The 17011-nt window shown below is 42.2% G+C and overlaps 2 protein-coding genes across 5 annotated transcripts in view; one reads left to right on the top strand and one right to left on the bottom strand.

Annotated features, from left to right (window-relative positions):
- The window catches only part of ptpn13 (protein tyrosine phosphatase non-receptor type 13), a 327111-nt gene that overhangs the window by 165618 nt on the left and 144482 nt on the right, over positions 1–17011 (bottom strand). The window lies entirely within an intron of this gene.
- The window catches only part of LOC104954546 (protein sidekick-2), a 75185-nt gene that overhangs the window by 12954 nt on the left and 45220 nt on the right, over positions 1–17011 (top strand). Inside the window, exons 2-4 of the mRNA XM_010781670.1 lie at positions 4910–5016; positions 7216–7363; positions 16368–16501. Coding sequence (XP_010779972.1) covers positions 4910–5016; positions 7216–7363; positions 16368–16501 — 389 coding nt within the window. The remainder of the gene's footprint in view (positions 1–4909; positions 5017–7215; positions 7364–16367; positions 16502–17011) is intronic.

The following is a 17011-nucleotide window of genomic DNA, read 5'->3' as shown; positions in this document are numbered from 1 at the left end:
TGGGATTAGGATTAGGATTGGGGATTGGGATTAGGATTGGGAGTGTGGTCTATGACTGACCCAAAGCGCCGGGGGTCTGGGGGGTTATTCGTTTCTCTACGTGCAAAGTCTCACGGAAATAACACCGTCGGAATTCGTATGGACACGTTATTAGAACGCACAAAAAAAGCATTACGTCGTTAGAACTATTACATGTGGACACTCCACCCTCCTAAATAGAGCCGGGTCTCCTCTTCACGAGTGATAGTGTCTGAAAAAAGTCTAAACCACTTGTTATAGAACTCTCTTTACCTAATAAAACACACATATCTTTTACAAAATCTAGAAACTCACAGTAGAGTACTTTTTACACTCGTTTTTGTTTATCCACCAACGCAGAAATAATGATATTATATGTCCACGTTATTAAAAAGTACGATTTAATTCCGAGACAACGAAACCTATAGTGATGCTAGGACAAATGTCGCATTATATTCATGTATTATTGTTAACCCACACGTGTAATCGTATTAATGATCGATCGCATCGACCGCTTTGACCGCATTGAACGCGGAGCAATTATATTTTAGGTAGTACTATTGTTTCGGTATATGGTCTTGCGCACCACGACCAATGCAATGCGTTTAAACTGCAAACGAACTAACACTTGCTCGTAAAACCAATTTCAACGCGGTACGCGATACTCGCGTGTATGCCCAATAAGAAGTCTAACGGCCCCTAGACACTGAAAAACGAGAGAGTTTTAACCGGTAAAATAGTAGTTACGCGGTTACTCGTTGAGAGTATCCTTAATTACTCCAGCGAGCAGAGACACACGCGTGGTGCGACACCGAGTCATAGATGGGATACGATATGTAGGTAGCCGTCCACCGCTCGGACTTTAATATGGAATCCGGGAGACGTGGAGGGTGGGGGAACGCGTCGAATAATGTAGTGTCGCATAGAAGTCGCCTTATAGTTTTATTGCCGGGCCCCCAGTTTTCCCGTAGTTACTTTCGCTGGGTACGAGAGTATGTGTTTTGTTGTGGACATTTATTGGTCACAACACAAGAAACTTTAACTTTGGGTAATGTTGTGAATCGAGTGGCCTGTTTTCATCGTCTATAACATACGCCTGCCCATACCATAACCCCACCACCACCATGGGCCACTCGATTCACAACATTACCCTAACCCTAACCCTAACCCTAACCCTAATCCTAACCCTCGCACCAGATACTGACTGGTTTTCATGATGAGGTTCACGTAAAGCACGGTTAATGTATTATATTATTGAGGGAGAATTGTCCGGGGCTACAGAAAAAACATTCGGGGCTTTAGCCCAGGCCAGGGGACGCCACTGGTCTGCTGCTTCTACATCCAAACTCAAAAACATCTTTACTTGTCTTGCCACTCTGCTCTCTTGCACCCTATTCGATCACCTCATCTTCCTTTCATCTATGCATATACGTAATTGTATTAATTTAGTTGATGGAACATATGAAAGGAATCACGCATCATTAATTGAGACTCCTGATTAGTTGATTAAGCCTTAACAGACTTTGGGCAAAAACTAATTTAGTCCTTCGGGCTCCAATGCGGCTAATGAGATTTGATATCCCTTCATTTTTTCTTATAGATATTAACAGTCTTCGAACACACCCAGCCATTTGTTACTGTAGCACTGCTTCCACTTGGTAGCAGCCGCTTTCAAACCTTAAAGGCAGCTTTCTAGATATTTTCATGCTGTCAGAATAACAAAGGAGAAACTTTGCTTTCTACTGGCGTGAATAATATAGCAGGATTTGCCAATTTCGTTTCACTGTATCCACTGAGCGTGATATGTCAATGTCAAATATTTCAGCTTGGAATACTGGATCATCTTGTTTTGTGTTTCCCTCAACAATTACCAGTGATTGACATATCCATTTGCTGTCGACACAAAAGCTGCGGTTGCCATTATCTTAATGAATTTCACAGCAAGCAAAAGAAACATCAATATGCAAGTGCTGTTAGTCTCTTAAAGATTTACCACAACTTGAGTTCACTAGTGACAAATTTAAGAAAAGACTGATTGGGAAATAAAGGCAGATGCTTCACTATAGAACTTGATAGGAATCAAAATGGAGTTGGATGGTGGCGGTGCACTCCACCCTCAGCATCAACAAACAAATGGCTGCTTAAAAATAAACATTTTTAATGTAATAAGTTACCCTTATATAGCGTTGTCTTTCTGTTTAACATTTTGACATTGCAACATCAACTTTGAACCATCCCCTTTGCGAAGTATTGTGGATCAGAATAGCCAGAAAAGCAAAATAGCAAAATGCCACCAAATGCAATAAGACATCCTGGCATGTGTGGCATAATGCGTTCGAAAAAGAAATCTTGAATATGAAATATAATGGTAGAATGGGTATTACAAAGTAGAAGGTTGTATTAGGAACACAGATCATTTTGAAGGAATGGTATTTCATTCAGTTCAGAGACTTTAAATATCTCAGCCATAGCTTTTTCTGGCGGCTCCAAATTGGATGTTGGTTTGTTTTAACTTATTACTCATCCAAATATTGACATTAACTTCTCTCTGAATACTGAAGGCATGCCTGGCCGCTTTTGTATTAGTTTTCATTAAGTAAGCTTTTGTGTCTGAATTTGAAACTATGTCTATACTATTTTGTTCATATTATTCAGAATTCTTTGTTTAGGCAACATCATACCCAAATTATAGCACTTACTTATTTTTGAAGAACAATCCTTGTCATGGCACCAATTTTATGACTCCCTAGTCCTCAATGTGAGCGTGGTTGTTGTGAAAGCATCCACACTTTCCTGGAATCAGCTTGTTGAAAGCACTTCTGAACTTTTGAATTGCTCTCTTTACTTCTATTTCATTCACTTGAGCTCTTCCCAAACCTATATTAATGCAAAAAATCCTATTTGAAACAAAAGTTGATCACAAAAAATAAACTATTATATATAAACTAAACTACTCCAATTAGCGAGGGTTACACTCTGGCTTCCTGTCTGGCAGTTCGCGAAGCACTCTCAAGCACACGCAGGAATATGACAGCAGCAAAGATGGCAAGCACACTCATGGTTTTTCACCTCCCACAAGAAGTATTTATTTTTACAAGAGTGTTTTGTGCTAGACTCAAACTGAACATGCACAACTTGCTTTAAGCTAATTCACAACTTGCTTCATGCTGTTCTGCCATCTCACATGCCCTAGAGACCAACAGTTGGCCGCCCCATGCCTCCCCCACTAAACTGCCATTTATTAGTTATTGGAAGGCTGTTATGAAGACGATGCCTGAGCACTCGGCAGGCCTGATCTCTGAAAAGATTTACTCCAATGACAAAAAATAGACCAATCTATTCTGTATTGCGGTGATGTTGGGGTTATCTCTCACAGATATACCCTGGTGTATTGCAGATATCGAAAGAGACACACAGGCACACAGTCAAGCAAACATTGATCACTGATGAGTATCTACCGGAGTCTCCTCCTGGAGCCAATAGAGCAGTTGTTAGTTCACAAGTGATGCTGTCTAACAGCTGTTATACACACACACAGGCTCACACAGGACCATTAGGGGCGTTTTAAATGGCCACTTACAATCATCATAGCCTCCTCCTAACTGCATACACTCCCCGATCTCTTTACAAGAGTTCTGCATCTTATGCGTGTCTTTGCAGTCACAATTCAACGGACTGTACAAAGTCATTGTGGGAAGAATGAAATGGTGAAAAGTGCAAATTAATCACTGCCTTAAGGGACGGTGACTTTCAGATTTGTACAGATTTGTTTGAAATACCTTGAGCTGTATTTAGTAAACGTATTGTATTTTTTATTGCATTTTTTGGTAAGCGTATTTAACTCTAATTGTACCTTATTAACATAATACTGTACATTAATATCAGTATATGTTTAATTTTATGTACTTGCATTGTTTTTATATATTAATATTTTAATGTAATTGTTATGGCTTTTAATTTAGGCTATTTTTACCTCTGTCATTGTTTGTATTCCATTGCATTGCAATCGAACACTGTTTCCTTTGTTCCTAGTTTTAACTTATTATAATGGTGTTATGTTTTTTCTGCTTGTTCTGTGAAGCACTTAGGGCTGTAACCTGCATGAAAGATGCTATACCAATAAAGTTATCATTAGTAAGTTATGTATAAAGCTGTATATGTCTGTGTCACAACTGTGGGGAAAAAAAAACCTGTGGGACAATAGATCTCAAATCTGAATGCATAATAAGCCATATAGTGCTCTATAAGTGGGTTTTTTATCTATTATATTTATTTTGTTAAATAAATAGGTAATCATGATTTATAACATTACTTGCCACTTGTTGTGTTGGCTTTCCATGTGACTCAAGATATGCATTAAGCTTATAGTTAGTTTCAGCAGCTTTATAAAGTATATGTTACGCTGCCTCCACATGGCAGGGAGGCAGTACTGCCACCACAGCTGGACCCTGGAGTCAAGGTCAGAGGAAGAGTGTCAACTGCTGGAGACACATGGCTTTAACCTGCGTCCCAGGGGAGGGTTAGCATGTGTGAGTTTGCATAGAGGAAATGTTAATGCTGCCTGTCTACGTAAGTGTGTGTGTGTCTTGGGGGAGAGCTTTGCTGTGGTTGCTGGGTTAGCCTCTCGAGCATCATTATCATTGAAATAAACAATAGCTAAGCTCCGATGTCCTCTGTGCCCTTGTTCCTCTATTAGACGGTCTTGCGTTTCCGTGTGTGCACTCAGGCGTTGATTTCGGCACGTTTCATGAGTACACATTTGCAAAAACCCGTGTTTGTGCGCTTACATAAATACTCCTTTGATTTCCACTTTATTGGTAATTAGTTTACCAGTTGATTGCAATTTAAGAGAATCCTCATCCATGTCTTGTGTGTTTTTGTGCTTATTTAGGTACCTGATCCCCTCATTGGACCGCTCCCATGCCGGCCTCTACCGTTGCATCGTGAGGAATCGTGTGGGAGCCCTGCTGCAGAGGCGCACAGAAGTACAGGTGGCCTGTAAGTATCCCCACGGGACAGAGGTGAAACACAGATGAATGGACCCTAATGGGGAATCAAGGGATGGATAATAGATGGAGGGTGTGTGTGTGTGTGTGTGTGTGTGTGTGTGTGTGTGTGTGTGTGTGTGTGTGTGTGTGTGTGTACACAGTGAGCCCACACAGTTTGGTTGCCTTTGTATCAGGGACTGATTGGGGAGGGACAGCTGACGGCGGGGTGAAAGAGCTACCTGCATATCATCCGAGGTGTTATCAACCCAGACAGCTGTTCCACTCAGCACTCTCATTACATTGATATTGTCACCGTGGTTGTTTTTAACTTTGTATCATTTCAATATGACCGCCGCTTATTTCATCCTCGCTCCTTTGTCAACAACATCTGTCGTTCCTTGTTGAAAACGGGTCCCGGATGCTTTGTGTGTCTGTACATTTCCAACCACCACTTTCATGCCACAGACCTCCTTCTTTCCTATTAATGAGATATTACAAACGCACCACAGAGGTGTCTGGAGTGTAGTTACGGTTAGCCCCTCTTCCCATGGTATGTCAGGTCCATTGGCTACCCCTTGTTTCAGCGACATTTGGGTGGATGCGACACGGCGCTGTACCTGACTGAACAATGCAGCCAACCAGGCGTGCGAGAGAAAGAGACAGGAGGGGGACGGGGGTGCAGACAGCGAGGGTCTAGCAGTCCCACCGGTCCACTTCTTTAGTGTCGGGCAAACATGCCGTCGCCAGCCGCTTCCTTCCTCTCTTTCCTCCTCACTACTTGCTACTCCCACCACTGTTTCTTTTTGTTGTGGCTCCCCTCCCTCTCTTTAGACTTTGTCTGCTTTTCTGGCCACCACTGCCTTCTATTTATTTCTTGGCTTCCACCCCACTGTCATCTTCTTTCTCCTCATTCCCACCTCTTCCCATTTCCATAATTCCTTTTCTTCCCCCCTCATCAGTTGCTCACGGAAAGAATATGGACGGTGAGACAGAGTGAAAAGGGGAATTAAGGACACCTGCAGAAGAAACGGATGAGACAGACAGGGGAGGGAGAGAGGGAGGGAAAGAGAAACAGAGAAGAATGGGAGACATGGAGAGATCTCTTTTGCAAGCTTTTCCATTGAAGCAGCACAATTAGGATTGCGGAGACACACCTCTGAGAAAGGAAAACATGCCCAGGCATTACAGTTTAGGGGAGGGGAGGAGGACATCACATCGCAGAAACTGCAGATCAAAGTCAGGGGATTTGCACACTTCCTAGATTTTCATTTAAGCTAAGCACCAGAGCTCCAGCGCAAATCCAGATTACCTTTTTTCATTCTCTTTGAACGAGAGCGGCGCAAGAGAGAAAAATAAGATTGCTATCGATGCACAACCACTCTAACGTCCCCAGTTCAAAGCCCCATACCTTGATCCGTGCGTTTCACAACGATATTATTATTTCTAAACTGTGTTAGAACTTAATTGAGTGTTTGATGTTATATTCAAATTATTTTTTTCTTTATTGAAGAGCAAAAGATAGGATCCTTTACTCGCATCGGAAATAAAACAATCTTTCCAGCCATGGAGAAATGCATGCTTCTGTTGTGTTTGGAAGAATTACAGGCAGTATCAGCCAATATGGTTGCATCAGAGGATTGCTGCAGCTGAGATAGAAAGAACAATTGAAGTTAAGGCTGATGGACGTGAAATCCATCAAACATTCCCAACCTCCCTATATATCTCACTCAGGAACAGGCCGAGCATGGAGCAGGAATATTAGCGCAGTATTTTTCAGCTTTTAAGATATAATGAGGCAGGGGAGGAATAAAGCCGCTCTAACAAATGAAATGTATTAGGGGATAATGGAATAGCGGCAGCGCTGGTCATCTTCTATGTTGAGTAATGCACATATTTAGAGTGTGATTAAGATTGATTGCCCTTGATGCATCCACACAGGAGGATACGGAATATGAGTTAATTTAGCGTCCCCTCTGTGTCCCTGTGTGAGTCATTACATCTTGGTTCCTTCCAGCCTTTCTTGATGTACTGTGGAAACCATGGCAACCACACTGTGTTGTCCATCAATGTAACGTTTCACAACAGAAAGCAGATGGCAAAAGCTCTGTGGGGCACCAAAAGTCCGATTTTAAGAAAAAAGGGAGATTTGTGCCTGCAGACTTAACTGAACTCTTCCTTGTTTCTAACTCTCTCCTGTGTTTTCCCGTAGTTATGGGCAGTTTTGAGGAGGGGGAACGCTCCCAATCCGTCTCCCAGGGAGAGGGTGCGGTGGTCCATGCGCCGCGCATTCGCAGCTTCCCCCAGCCCCAAGTCACCTGGTTCAGAGATGGGCGTAAGATTCCACCCAGCAGTCGCATGTAAGTCCTTTTATTTATTTGTTCAGATTTGTATTCTTCTTCCCCTGGTTTCATGTGTTTGCTTTACTTTGATTTTTTCCTTTGATCTTGTTACTACGTCTTTGTGCCTAGTTTGTTCTGTGGGGTCTTTGATTGCTTTGGTTTGATAGGGTCTGTTCCCACCTGTGTTTTATCATTCATCTCGCTACACTTTGTGCTAAAAGAGAGTTTGAATTTCTCCTGCCAAGACCAAAGCAGTATTGACACTGTGTGAAATAGAATCGCACCTTTGATTCTTGCTTTTATTTGAAAAGAAAACCTATACCCACCACTTTTATTTCAACTCATCTGTGTCTCTGTCTCTCCTCATTTGGGGATTCTGGGGTCAGCTATCAAGTCAATAAAGAGGTGAATCAGGAAAGAGGTGTTGAGGTCCAAACATGGGGGCATGGGTCAATGTTGTTACTTTAATTACATGGGATTTGATCTTGTATGCTCCATTTTAAGAAACATGGAAAACTAATTGTACTTATCTATATAGCACATTCAGGCTTATGTATTATTAAGGGGGTACTCAATTCATTTAGTTGGACTCACAACGTCGGGTAAAACATATCATATTTTCGATTTCACACATCCTTATTTCCTTTTTCTATCTCCTACATTACCAACAGTCCAACTCTACCACCCATGGTGCGTTTGAAGATCTGGTTGTGTCTCTAGTAGCGGCTGATGTAGCCCTGAGGATGATAAGTGTGCTTCAGAGGTCTGGTTATCTCACTTCTGTCTAACTGCAAACCCGCAGGTTTTTATTTTATTTCCCACAGATCACTCTGGAGCCACTACTAAAAAATGTATTCACATATGCAGTAGTACTCCTAAGACCTGTAAATAGACTTGGAAATTCATATTGATAATATAGATCCCATTAGGCAAAGTAGTAGTGGTATTTCTCTTTCTGTTATTTAGTTATTACTTTTTTGGTAGAGTAGAAATCTCTGTGTTGCTGTGTTTGTATAACAATACGTCTTGGATATGCGACCCTGTTATAAAAACACTTATCCCTGTGTCATCACATCTGCATCTCCTCGCAGTGGGAGGTGACCTTGCCCTTGGTTAGAGTGAATCTTTCTTATCTGCTCTTCATCACCAGTAATCATACCCTGACCTAGAATGACAATGAGACAAACACCCAGACTGACTGAGAGGCTGAAGGCTGCAGATGGCCGTGGATCTGCAGAGCCATTTTGTTCCGTGTTGTTGTGGAAATCTGGATTACTTTTGAGAAGTTATTCGGAAAAAGGTCAAACAACAGTGCAGCTCAATGTGTTTACTAATTAGGTATTTGAAGAGATTATTGTTATGGAAGTTTGAAGAAGGATCACACTTTGTCGACGGTTTTAGTGTGAAGGCGTCCGTCAAATAATCGTCCAACTCCTTATTAGTTTCACATTTCGCTCATTCAGCTCCTTCTCCTCTCTCTCCCTTCATGTCTCCTTATATAATGTTCTGTTTATGTCTCCCTCTCTCTCTCTTCTCACTCCTTTTGTCTCCATTATCGGCCACCCACTGTGTGTACTTTGCTTCTCTTCATCCTCGCTACCTACCCTCTAGCTCTGAGAATGCTAATTTTGCACGCACCACCAAGGTCACTGTGTGCAAATGAGAACCGTTGATAACAGGCAGTCTCTTTTTATTGAAAATCATTTAATTGAATTTGATTCGTGCCACAAGCGTTAACTCTGCAGCAACATCAAAGTCCCACTGGTGGAGGAGACGGAGGGGGCACCAAAGAGATTGTTCTGCGCCCAAACACAGTTGTTACCTTGACAAAGGCTCTTTCCAAGGCCTGGTGCTCTCAAGAGTCAGCTCCAGCTCTCTAAACATCGTCACATGACTCCTATGTATTCTACCAATCATCTGTGAAAGGCTGGTAGTTATATTTCAAAGATGTGTGCCAACTAATGATCCAGAATAGCAGTAAAGAGATAGATACATTATTAGAAAAAAGATGCCATGCACCACAACCGATAGTTATTTTACTCTTTTTATTTTCTCTCTCCTCATCATCGTCCCCTGCTCCTGCTATCCCTCCTCAGGTGTTATAACTTTAATTTGCAGGCTCTCCAGGAGTTCTTCTAGCTTCTTCTATCCGTGCTCTACTTAATCACACCTCAGCAATAGATGAGAGACGCAAAAACAGCCAGACCCAGAATAACTCTGCGCTACCTCTGCAGGCTGCTGTACTTGAACTACAATATTTGTCACGTTGAGTTTACATTTACTTTGTGATCAGTTGGCCCTCACTGTGTGGACACGTTGTAAGTTGCTTTTTCAAATTGCATCACACAGTAGGAGGGGTTGCAACTACTGCTTTTACTGTTGTGGAATAGTTTCAGGAGCTTTGATATTAAACAAGTCAAGTTTTAATGGCGGATTGAAATAACTGTTGTTTAGTTAACTGGGTCTCAGATCTCATCACGATGTAACCCCTCAAAATAAAGGGTAATAGGTCATATTGGAGCTGCCAACATTAGCAAAATACTGGAATATGGTTTGATTTTCTTAATTTAATTTAAGTATCAAATTCATGTATGCCAAATGCAAAGACCTCTCTACTAATAATACTGAAGAATGAACACATTTGGGTTTCTGCTTGCCACAACTTGAAGTTAATGACGTTTTTTCCATCTAATTATCAGTAGTGGAAAACGACCAAAATGCTAGAAAAAAGATTGGGATGATTAAATACATTATGCCTGCTGTACATCAGCTTGTTAACATTGTCCTAGCACTTCAAAGTCAAGGATGCAACTCATACATGGATTCATGGATAATTGATCGTCAACAAAATGCAGTCTAGTCTAACACAATACAAAACACAATGACGCATGCATTCCTGTAGTGCATGCGTTGAATTTGAATGAGGATTAATGTAGCAGCAAAGGAAACATGGCATGTGCATTCTCTGACCATATGATATGGCCGGCATCTTCATCATAAAATATTTGGAAACTGTCAATCAACTCTGATGTCTGAGCACCAAGCATCATTGATCCACTGGAGTCCTCTGTAAAGTGTAGCTTGATCCTTGATGCTATAACGAAACCACGTCTCTGAATGTTCTCTGGGTTAACCTGAGCATTATTTCAACCGTGACCGGACATCAGGTAAGAGCCTTAATTCTTAGCTGGGTTAGCTTAGCGTTTGTCTTGGCTTTCATCCTGGGGCGGTCACTCCACACGCGGTCACTCCACACGTGGTGCCGTTTGGTCCTGCAGGGTGGACGGAAGATGCCCCGGGCGGCAATTGTTTCAGGGTCCGCTGCACTTTATCCAATCCCACGCTTCACTGAACCGCTTTTGACGAGTGTTTCCATCATAAAAGAAAACAATTAAAAAGAAAGTGTAGCGAAGTTCACGGGAGCTATCGTGTGCCACAATAACTGCATACTTAGCATGGTGTGAACCCAGCACACCATCCAAACCCTGCATGTGTAAAGAAAACCCACGGAAACTTACTGAATGCTGCATTTTTGCTTCCCTGCTGCCAGTTTCCCCCTGGCAAAGCGGCGTCTCACTGTGACTCTGTGACTGTTCTCTCTTTGCCATGTGGCCTCTGCAGCTGTTGCCCTTTGGCGAAGGCGAAGACTCCTGCGCCGTCTCTCACAGCACACCCATAAACGTACGGATTCACTAATTGCAGTGTTTGTCTCTGATGTCCGTTCTGTCCACGCTCACAAAAACACAATGCTTAAAAATGCCGCCAGGCGTTGGTGTAGCAGCCCTTGGTTCTCACGTCTTTGTTGTGTTGCGATGTAGAGCAAGATACAAGGAGAGAAGGAGCTTATTTAGCATCAACAGTCATTATTCTCCCCTCACTGAATGGGAATGCATTTGGCGGGCTCTTTTCCATTCACCTGTCGCAATTTGTTGTGTTATTTCGGAGACTTAATTTGGTGTATAATCAGAGGCTCTTTCAGTAAACACTTTGGCCGGGAATTGCGGCGCTGCTGGCTAAGGTGAGTCGTCTGCTGGATATAGCAAAAACCTGTCCTCTCACTATTTCTCCACTGACAACAACTTACTGCCAGCTACCTGGTTTTCTCTCACAAATACTTTCCATTGACACCTTGGCATGGATTTATCTGCATTACACCGAAAACAACCTTGTAGAGGTATCCGTTAAGACAGAACATAGAGGAGGCTGACCTGCAGGAGTCAGTGGGAGGACACCCCGACACACACACATTGCAATCCCCCCGAGTAATCTGCTGTAGCTACTGATCAATTAATGGCCCCTGCCTGTGATGTTCAGGCACTGTCAGTCTGCTATAGATTCCCCATTAGTCACGAGGGCCAGTGAAGAGCCGGGCCCTTTCTCTGCATTTCCATGTAACCAACTGCCCACCATTAGTCATGAACCCAACAATCCTCAGGTCAAAAGGGAAGAGATGTCAAGAAGAAGCAGCTTCAACCAAGAACAAAACACCGTCATGCACATGGCTGCAGGATTAAATTAATTATTGATTCACTTTTTGTTTATTTACTTGATAAATCCATTGCAGGGCCAAGGACATAATAGAAATTGCTTGTTTTGTCCAACCAACAGTAAAAAATGCAAAGATATTCAATATGCAATGATAGCAGAAAAGCTAATCTTCTGATAATTTGGTTTCTGCATAAAAAAATCACTTTGATTAAAAATAATATTACTGCAAAAAAAAAAGGTAAACCGGTCTAAATTCATATATCTAACAGGCAAACCAGAAATCAATACAACCGATTCAATAAAATGTCATTATGTTTTACGGACACTAGTCCAAATCCCCAAAATGTACTATTTATGATGTAAAATCAGCACTCTCACACTGTTTAGCTGCAACAACCGAATGATTGCTTTTCTTGTTCAATTACCTCCAAATATTAATTAATTATCAAATAATTGCCGTTCAGTTTTCTTTCCATCGGCTTATCGATTGTTCATTGAATCTTTTCAGCTCTAGTGAAGATAGATTGGATTTACAGGATGGATTATCAAATAGCTTGTTATTTATTATGTCAACACTTGTTATTCTGCAGGTCAAGGCTGATCAGAAATGGCCTCGAGTCCATTTTGATGTCACCATTTGACCTTGTTCGGGTAAATCCATTCTTTCTTCACAGTTTTCTGAACACTCAACCAACTGCGAGCAATAGTGTATGAGAGAGCTAACTGTGAGCCACAAATCTCCAGTGCATGCCCCTGGTGAGAAAACAAGTGGCTTTTTTCTTATGAGCAACACTCTCTTAACTATTCCCGTCTCTCCTCTACCTCTCCAACCCCAGGAGCTGTGGCTTTTTCATCACAGGTCTTGAGCAGTAGGGCTGGCAGCCTGCTGCTTCCTCTCACTCTTCTGGCTCTCTCCAGCTTTTCTTTAGCATTCATCTACTTACTGGCTGTGCTTTGACTCATACTTTAGCCAGCCATGTGAGCTGCTTGATCCCGTCAACCTCCCTCTCTCCTTCCTGGGGGAGCCCATCAGTCGACTGGGGCCATTTGTCTGCATGTAATGGAGGTCTGAGGCTGTGGAGCGAGGTGAGCTCCCTCACGGCCCGGCGGAGAGGGACAGCCACGACAGATGCCAACACACTTCTAACAAAGTGTGTGTGTGTGTGTGTGTGTGTGTGTGTGTGTGTGTGTGTGTGTGTGTGTGTGTGTGTGTGTGTGTGTGTGTGTGTGTGTGTGTGTGTGTGTGTGTGTGTGTGTGTGTGTGTGTGGTGTTAGAACAGGCACAGCTCTGTCAGACTGTGTCAGTACTGGATTAACACGATAAGATATGCACACTGCGGATGAACTAGATACAGAGATATTGCTCTTAAGATACTTGTTCAAAATGTAGAGTCCAGGGACGACGTGTCCTTAAATAAAGAGAACATCCATGCCTCATTGTTTATTTAATTTCCTTGTTATGTAATGTATTAGTAATAATGAAAATTAGGAAAAGGGAAGAACCCAGTGGCAAATCAAACATTTATACTCCTATCTCTCTATTTCAATCAAGCATAAATCCTCATCATCATTATTGATTAAAGTGCTAGGGAATCATTATCAGACTGGCAGCCATTGAAAAACCACCCTTGACGCTAAATATAAATAAATTGAGCCACAAGAAAGTAATTGCATATGAGACGGTGCTGCTTCGAGCTGCAAGCAAAACTGGGATTGGGCATGAAGCTGCACAGTTGGCCAAGATCTTTCTGAGCAGCTGTCCAGCCGGCCAGGCTCTCCTGTGGACCGCAGCGCATTCTGGAGAATAATAATGGAAAAGGAAATTGCGTTGGAATAAGAAAGAGAAAGTGTTCAAAGATGCAGGAATAACAAAAAGACCAGACAGAGGCATGTTCACACATATCAGATTTGTCCAAATTTCTCCGCTCCGTGGTTTGTTAAATCCCCGCACCGTGCCGGATACGTGGTAAGCCATTGTTACATTCCGCCTCAGACAGCTGCTCACACACCGCCGAGATGCTGGGGACTTTAATAAGGATGACCAAAACGCAATGAGCGAGATAATGAGATAGATAAAAAAAAAATAAGCAACCAAAACAAGAAATTACTTCAGGAAGCTGGTCAAAAAGAAATCCATTACCTCCTTTTAACCAAAGTCTTATCTCCCTCTTCCCGCTCCCTTGATATACATGTAAAGCCATTCAGGATAATTGGCTTACTTTTAATTCGTCATGTGGTCTTTGATCCCCCAGGACTGGTGAGCCGGGGAGCGGTTAGTCCCGCTGAACACGCTGCATAACAAAGTCTTCTGTGACCCCCGCAGCAGCCCTGATTACAGGCTGAAGGGAGAAAATGCTCAACAGGGAAGCACTTTAAAATATACCATTCAGGGGGAAAACTGCCTCCTACGCTCTGGTTATTATTGACAAAATCAGGGCTCTGTATGATGGTAAAATATCCGTTTTTTCTCAGATGCTTGGATGCCGTGTTTAGGGCTTTGTGGAAGAAAAATATAGAAAAAAGAAGCTTCTAAGATCATCATACAATGCTGTCAGTATCACAGAGAGAGTGGGAAGCCTGCTGTAGATCACATAAAACTGCCTCCTATAACTGAGCAGCACTACCCTGTATATTCATCTTCAGGAGTTTATAAGCGACAGGTAAAGAAGTTAAGCTCCAGATTGTGTCCTGGGATGTCGCCTGGGATTCATTCTCGCTTTGGACACTTCCGTTCTTCCCATATCCCAGAAGGGATCCATAATTCATGACTGTGCGTCCAGGATGTCACCGCTCCAGCAAGCTAGCATTAAATATTTACCGGTGATCATAAGCTGCAGCCATTGAGGCCTGTCAGTCCCTTTAGAAAGACTGTTTTCAGCCACAGCATGCACAGGAAATCCAAACGTGAACCCAGTGACTGTGGCTGCTCTGGGAAATATGTTTGGATGAATCTCATAAGTCATAATACTGTAAACGCTAAGAGCGCAGGTAAGCAGCATAGAAAGCCTTTTTTATTTGATGTGTGCACACTATATATTTTTCTAGTCCTTTTTTCTCCCGATGTATCTTTTTATCCTTTCATCAGCTCTCTTGCCACCTTAAGGCAGAGCAGGTACTTAGATCCCCCGCTGATGAGATGAAGGTCAGGATGGAGGAACAAGTGGATGGAGAAGTGGAGTGTTAGATTGGAGGAAGTGAGAAAGAGGAGGTCATCACCTGTGAAAGGATCATGGCTTAAATGTAACAGGGGTTAGCATTTTCACTCTTGTGTGCAACACGCAGAGAGAATTACATTTATTTTATGGATAAAAGCCATTTCTCTCAGGGGATCAAAGACTTTTTGTGTGTTATTGACTACTAAGATAGCTGTTATTACCGGTTTTAAGCTGCCAATAACTCTGGAAACGTCAAAGAGAAAAATCAAACTGATTTTAATATAGGTATAGGAGCCAGAGCCACAACCATTTGAATGCTATTGATTTGCTTCTCTGACAAAAGTATTTTTCTCAAGACCAAGCTTCCTGATGGGAGGTATTTGTACTTGTGTGTAACTGTGTTTGCAGGTGTGTCACACATGTGCTTATGTTGTTTAGAATTCATTTTTAGCTGCTTTGCTGATGAGTTTTTATCCTAAATCTGGTTCGGGAAAGGCCAGAAATGATGTCACTTCCTCACCTGACCACATTCAGCATCTGGAGAAATGGATGGAAGATAGAGGGGGTGTAAGATGGAGGGATAAAGCCAGAGGAAAAGATGTATGTGGGGGAGGGCACCCGCTTGGAACGGACTATCTACCTCCAGATTGTTGAACAGGCACAGATAATAAGACAATATTGATTGTTCACAGTCAGGGGGCTGTAACACGAGGCGGCAAAGGAGAGGGAGGAACATTTCTCTCTTGCTACGTTGCCGAGGGAAAGTCAAAGAGAGGACTTGATAGAGACAACAAGACACCAGGTATTAGTCCCTATAGAACGCTGGCTGAGAAATTGATCAGTGTTTATTTATTCAGGCATCATTTCAGCGGACGACAAGGAGGACGCTATTGTTTCTTGCCAAAAGTAGTCGGCTGCCAAAACGCAGGCCGAGAGGAGGCTGAGGGGTACAAATAGCCAATTAAAAGCCCCGGGTTATTACGCAGAGCTATCATATTTCAGAGCGGACCATGAGAAGTATGAACAAGGGAGGTTGTCAATATTTCTCTTGCTAAGTCAGCAGCTAGACTGTGTACACATTGTAAATCGATATAACTAATGCAGCTTGAACAATGTAATTAAAATGTTAAAATGGTTAATGCCCTTTTGGGCCGTGGGATCAAGTGTGGGCTCACATATTAGCCATCATTAGGCCGTCAAAAGCTACCTCTTGATGGTTAAATGTACTGTTTTTTCTTTTGCGTGAAACTTTATTATTATAAATTGTCAGTCGTACTGGAGTCCTTACTCCTGTCTTGACTTACTGTTTCCTCCCCACTGTATTCTGTAGTCAATATGTCTTGAAAACAGTTTCTTAAATAGTTCTTGTTCCTCCACAGTGCCATCACTCTGGACAACACGCTGGTTATTCTGTCTACAGTGGCACCAGACGCCGGGCGGTACTACGTACAAGCTGTAAATGACAAGAACGGAGAGAACAAGACCAGCCAGCCCATCACCCTATCAGTAGAGAGTGAGTAATCACACACTTTTTACACACACACTGTAATCAGCTCATTATGCCATGACTGGTAGAAGTGAGGCTCCACTGTAAGACCTTGCTAATAAGAACATTCTGACCATCCTCACGTACTGTAATTAATGTACAACATTGCTTCTTATTTCCCAAGCTCATCACATTTCCTGAATTTGAAATTGGTATAATGTGACGTAACTAGTCAAAATAAAAGTAGTGGAATAAAAAGTACAATACTTCCTTATTAACAAGACTATTAAATAGTGTGGCACTAAATTAAGTACAATCCCTAAAATGTGTTCATTACTGGAACAAATGCACGTTCCCTTCCCTGAAAAATATAATATACTGTATATCATAACTCATGGGCCATAATGCGAATTGAGTATTTTTACTTTTGGGGCCCTTTACTGCTTTTGGGGTGTTCCTTCTCCTGTAGTGTGTAATATATGTTTGTGTGCATGTAAACGGTCTGCAAAGGCTTGAATCCCAAAGTTCTCTCCAGAG

Source organism: Notothenia coriiceps, unplaced genomic scaffold, assembly GCF_000735185.1.
Source record: "Notothenia coriiceps isolate Sejong01 unplaced genomic scaffold, NC01 NC01_scaffold00023520, whole genome shotgun sequence".
NCBI lineage: Eukaryota > Metazoa > Chordata > Actinopteri > Perciformes > Nototheniidae > Notothenia > Notothenia coriiceps.
Note: the sequence above shows the minus strand (reverse complement) of the source record. Positions and strands in the feature narration are given on the sequence as shown.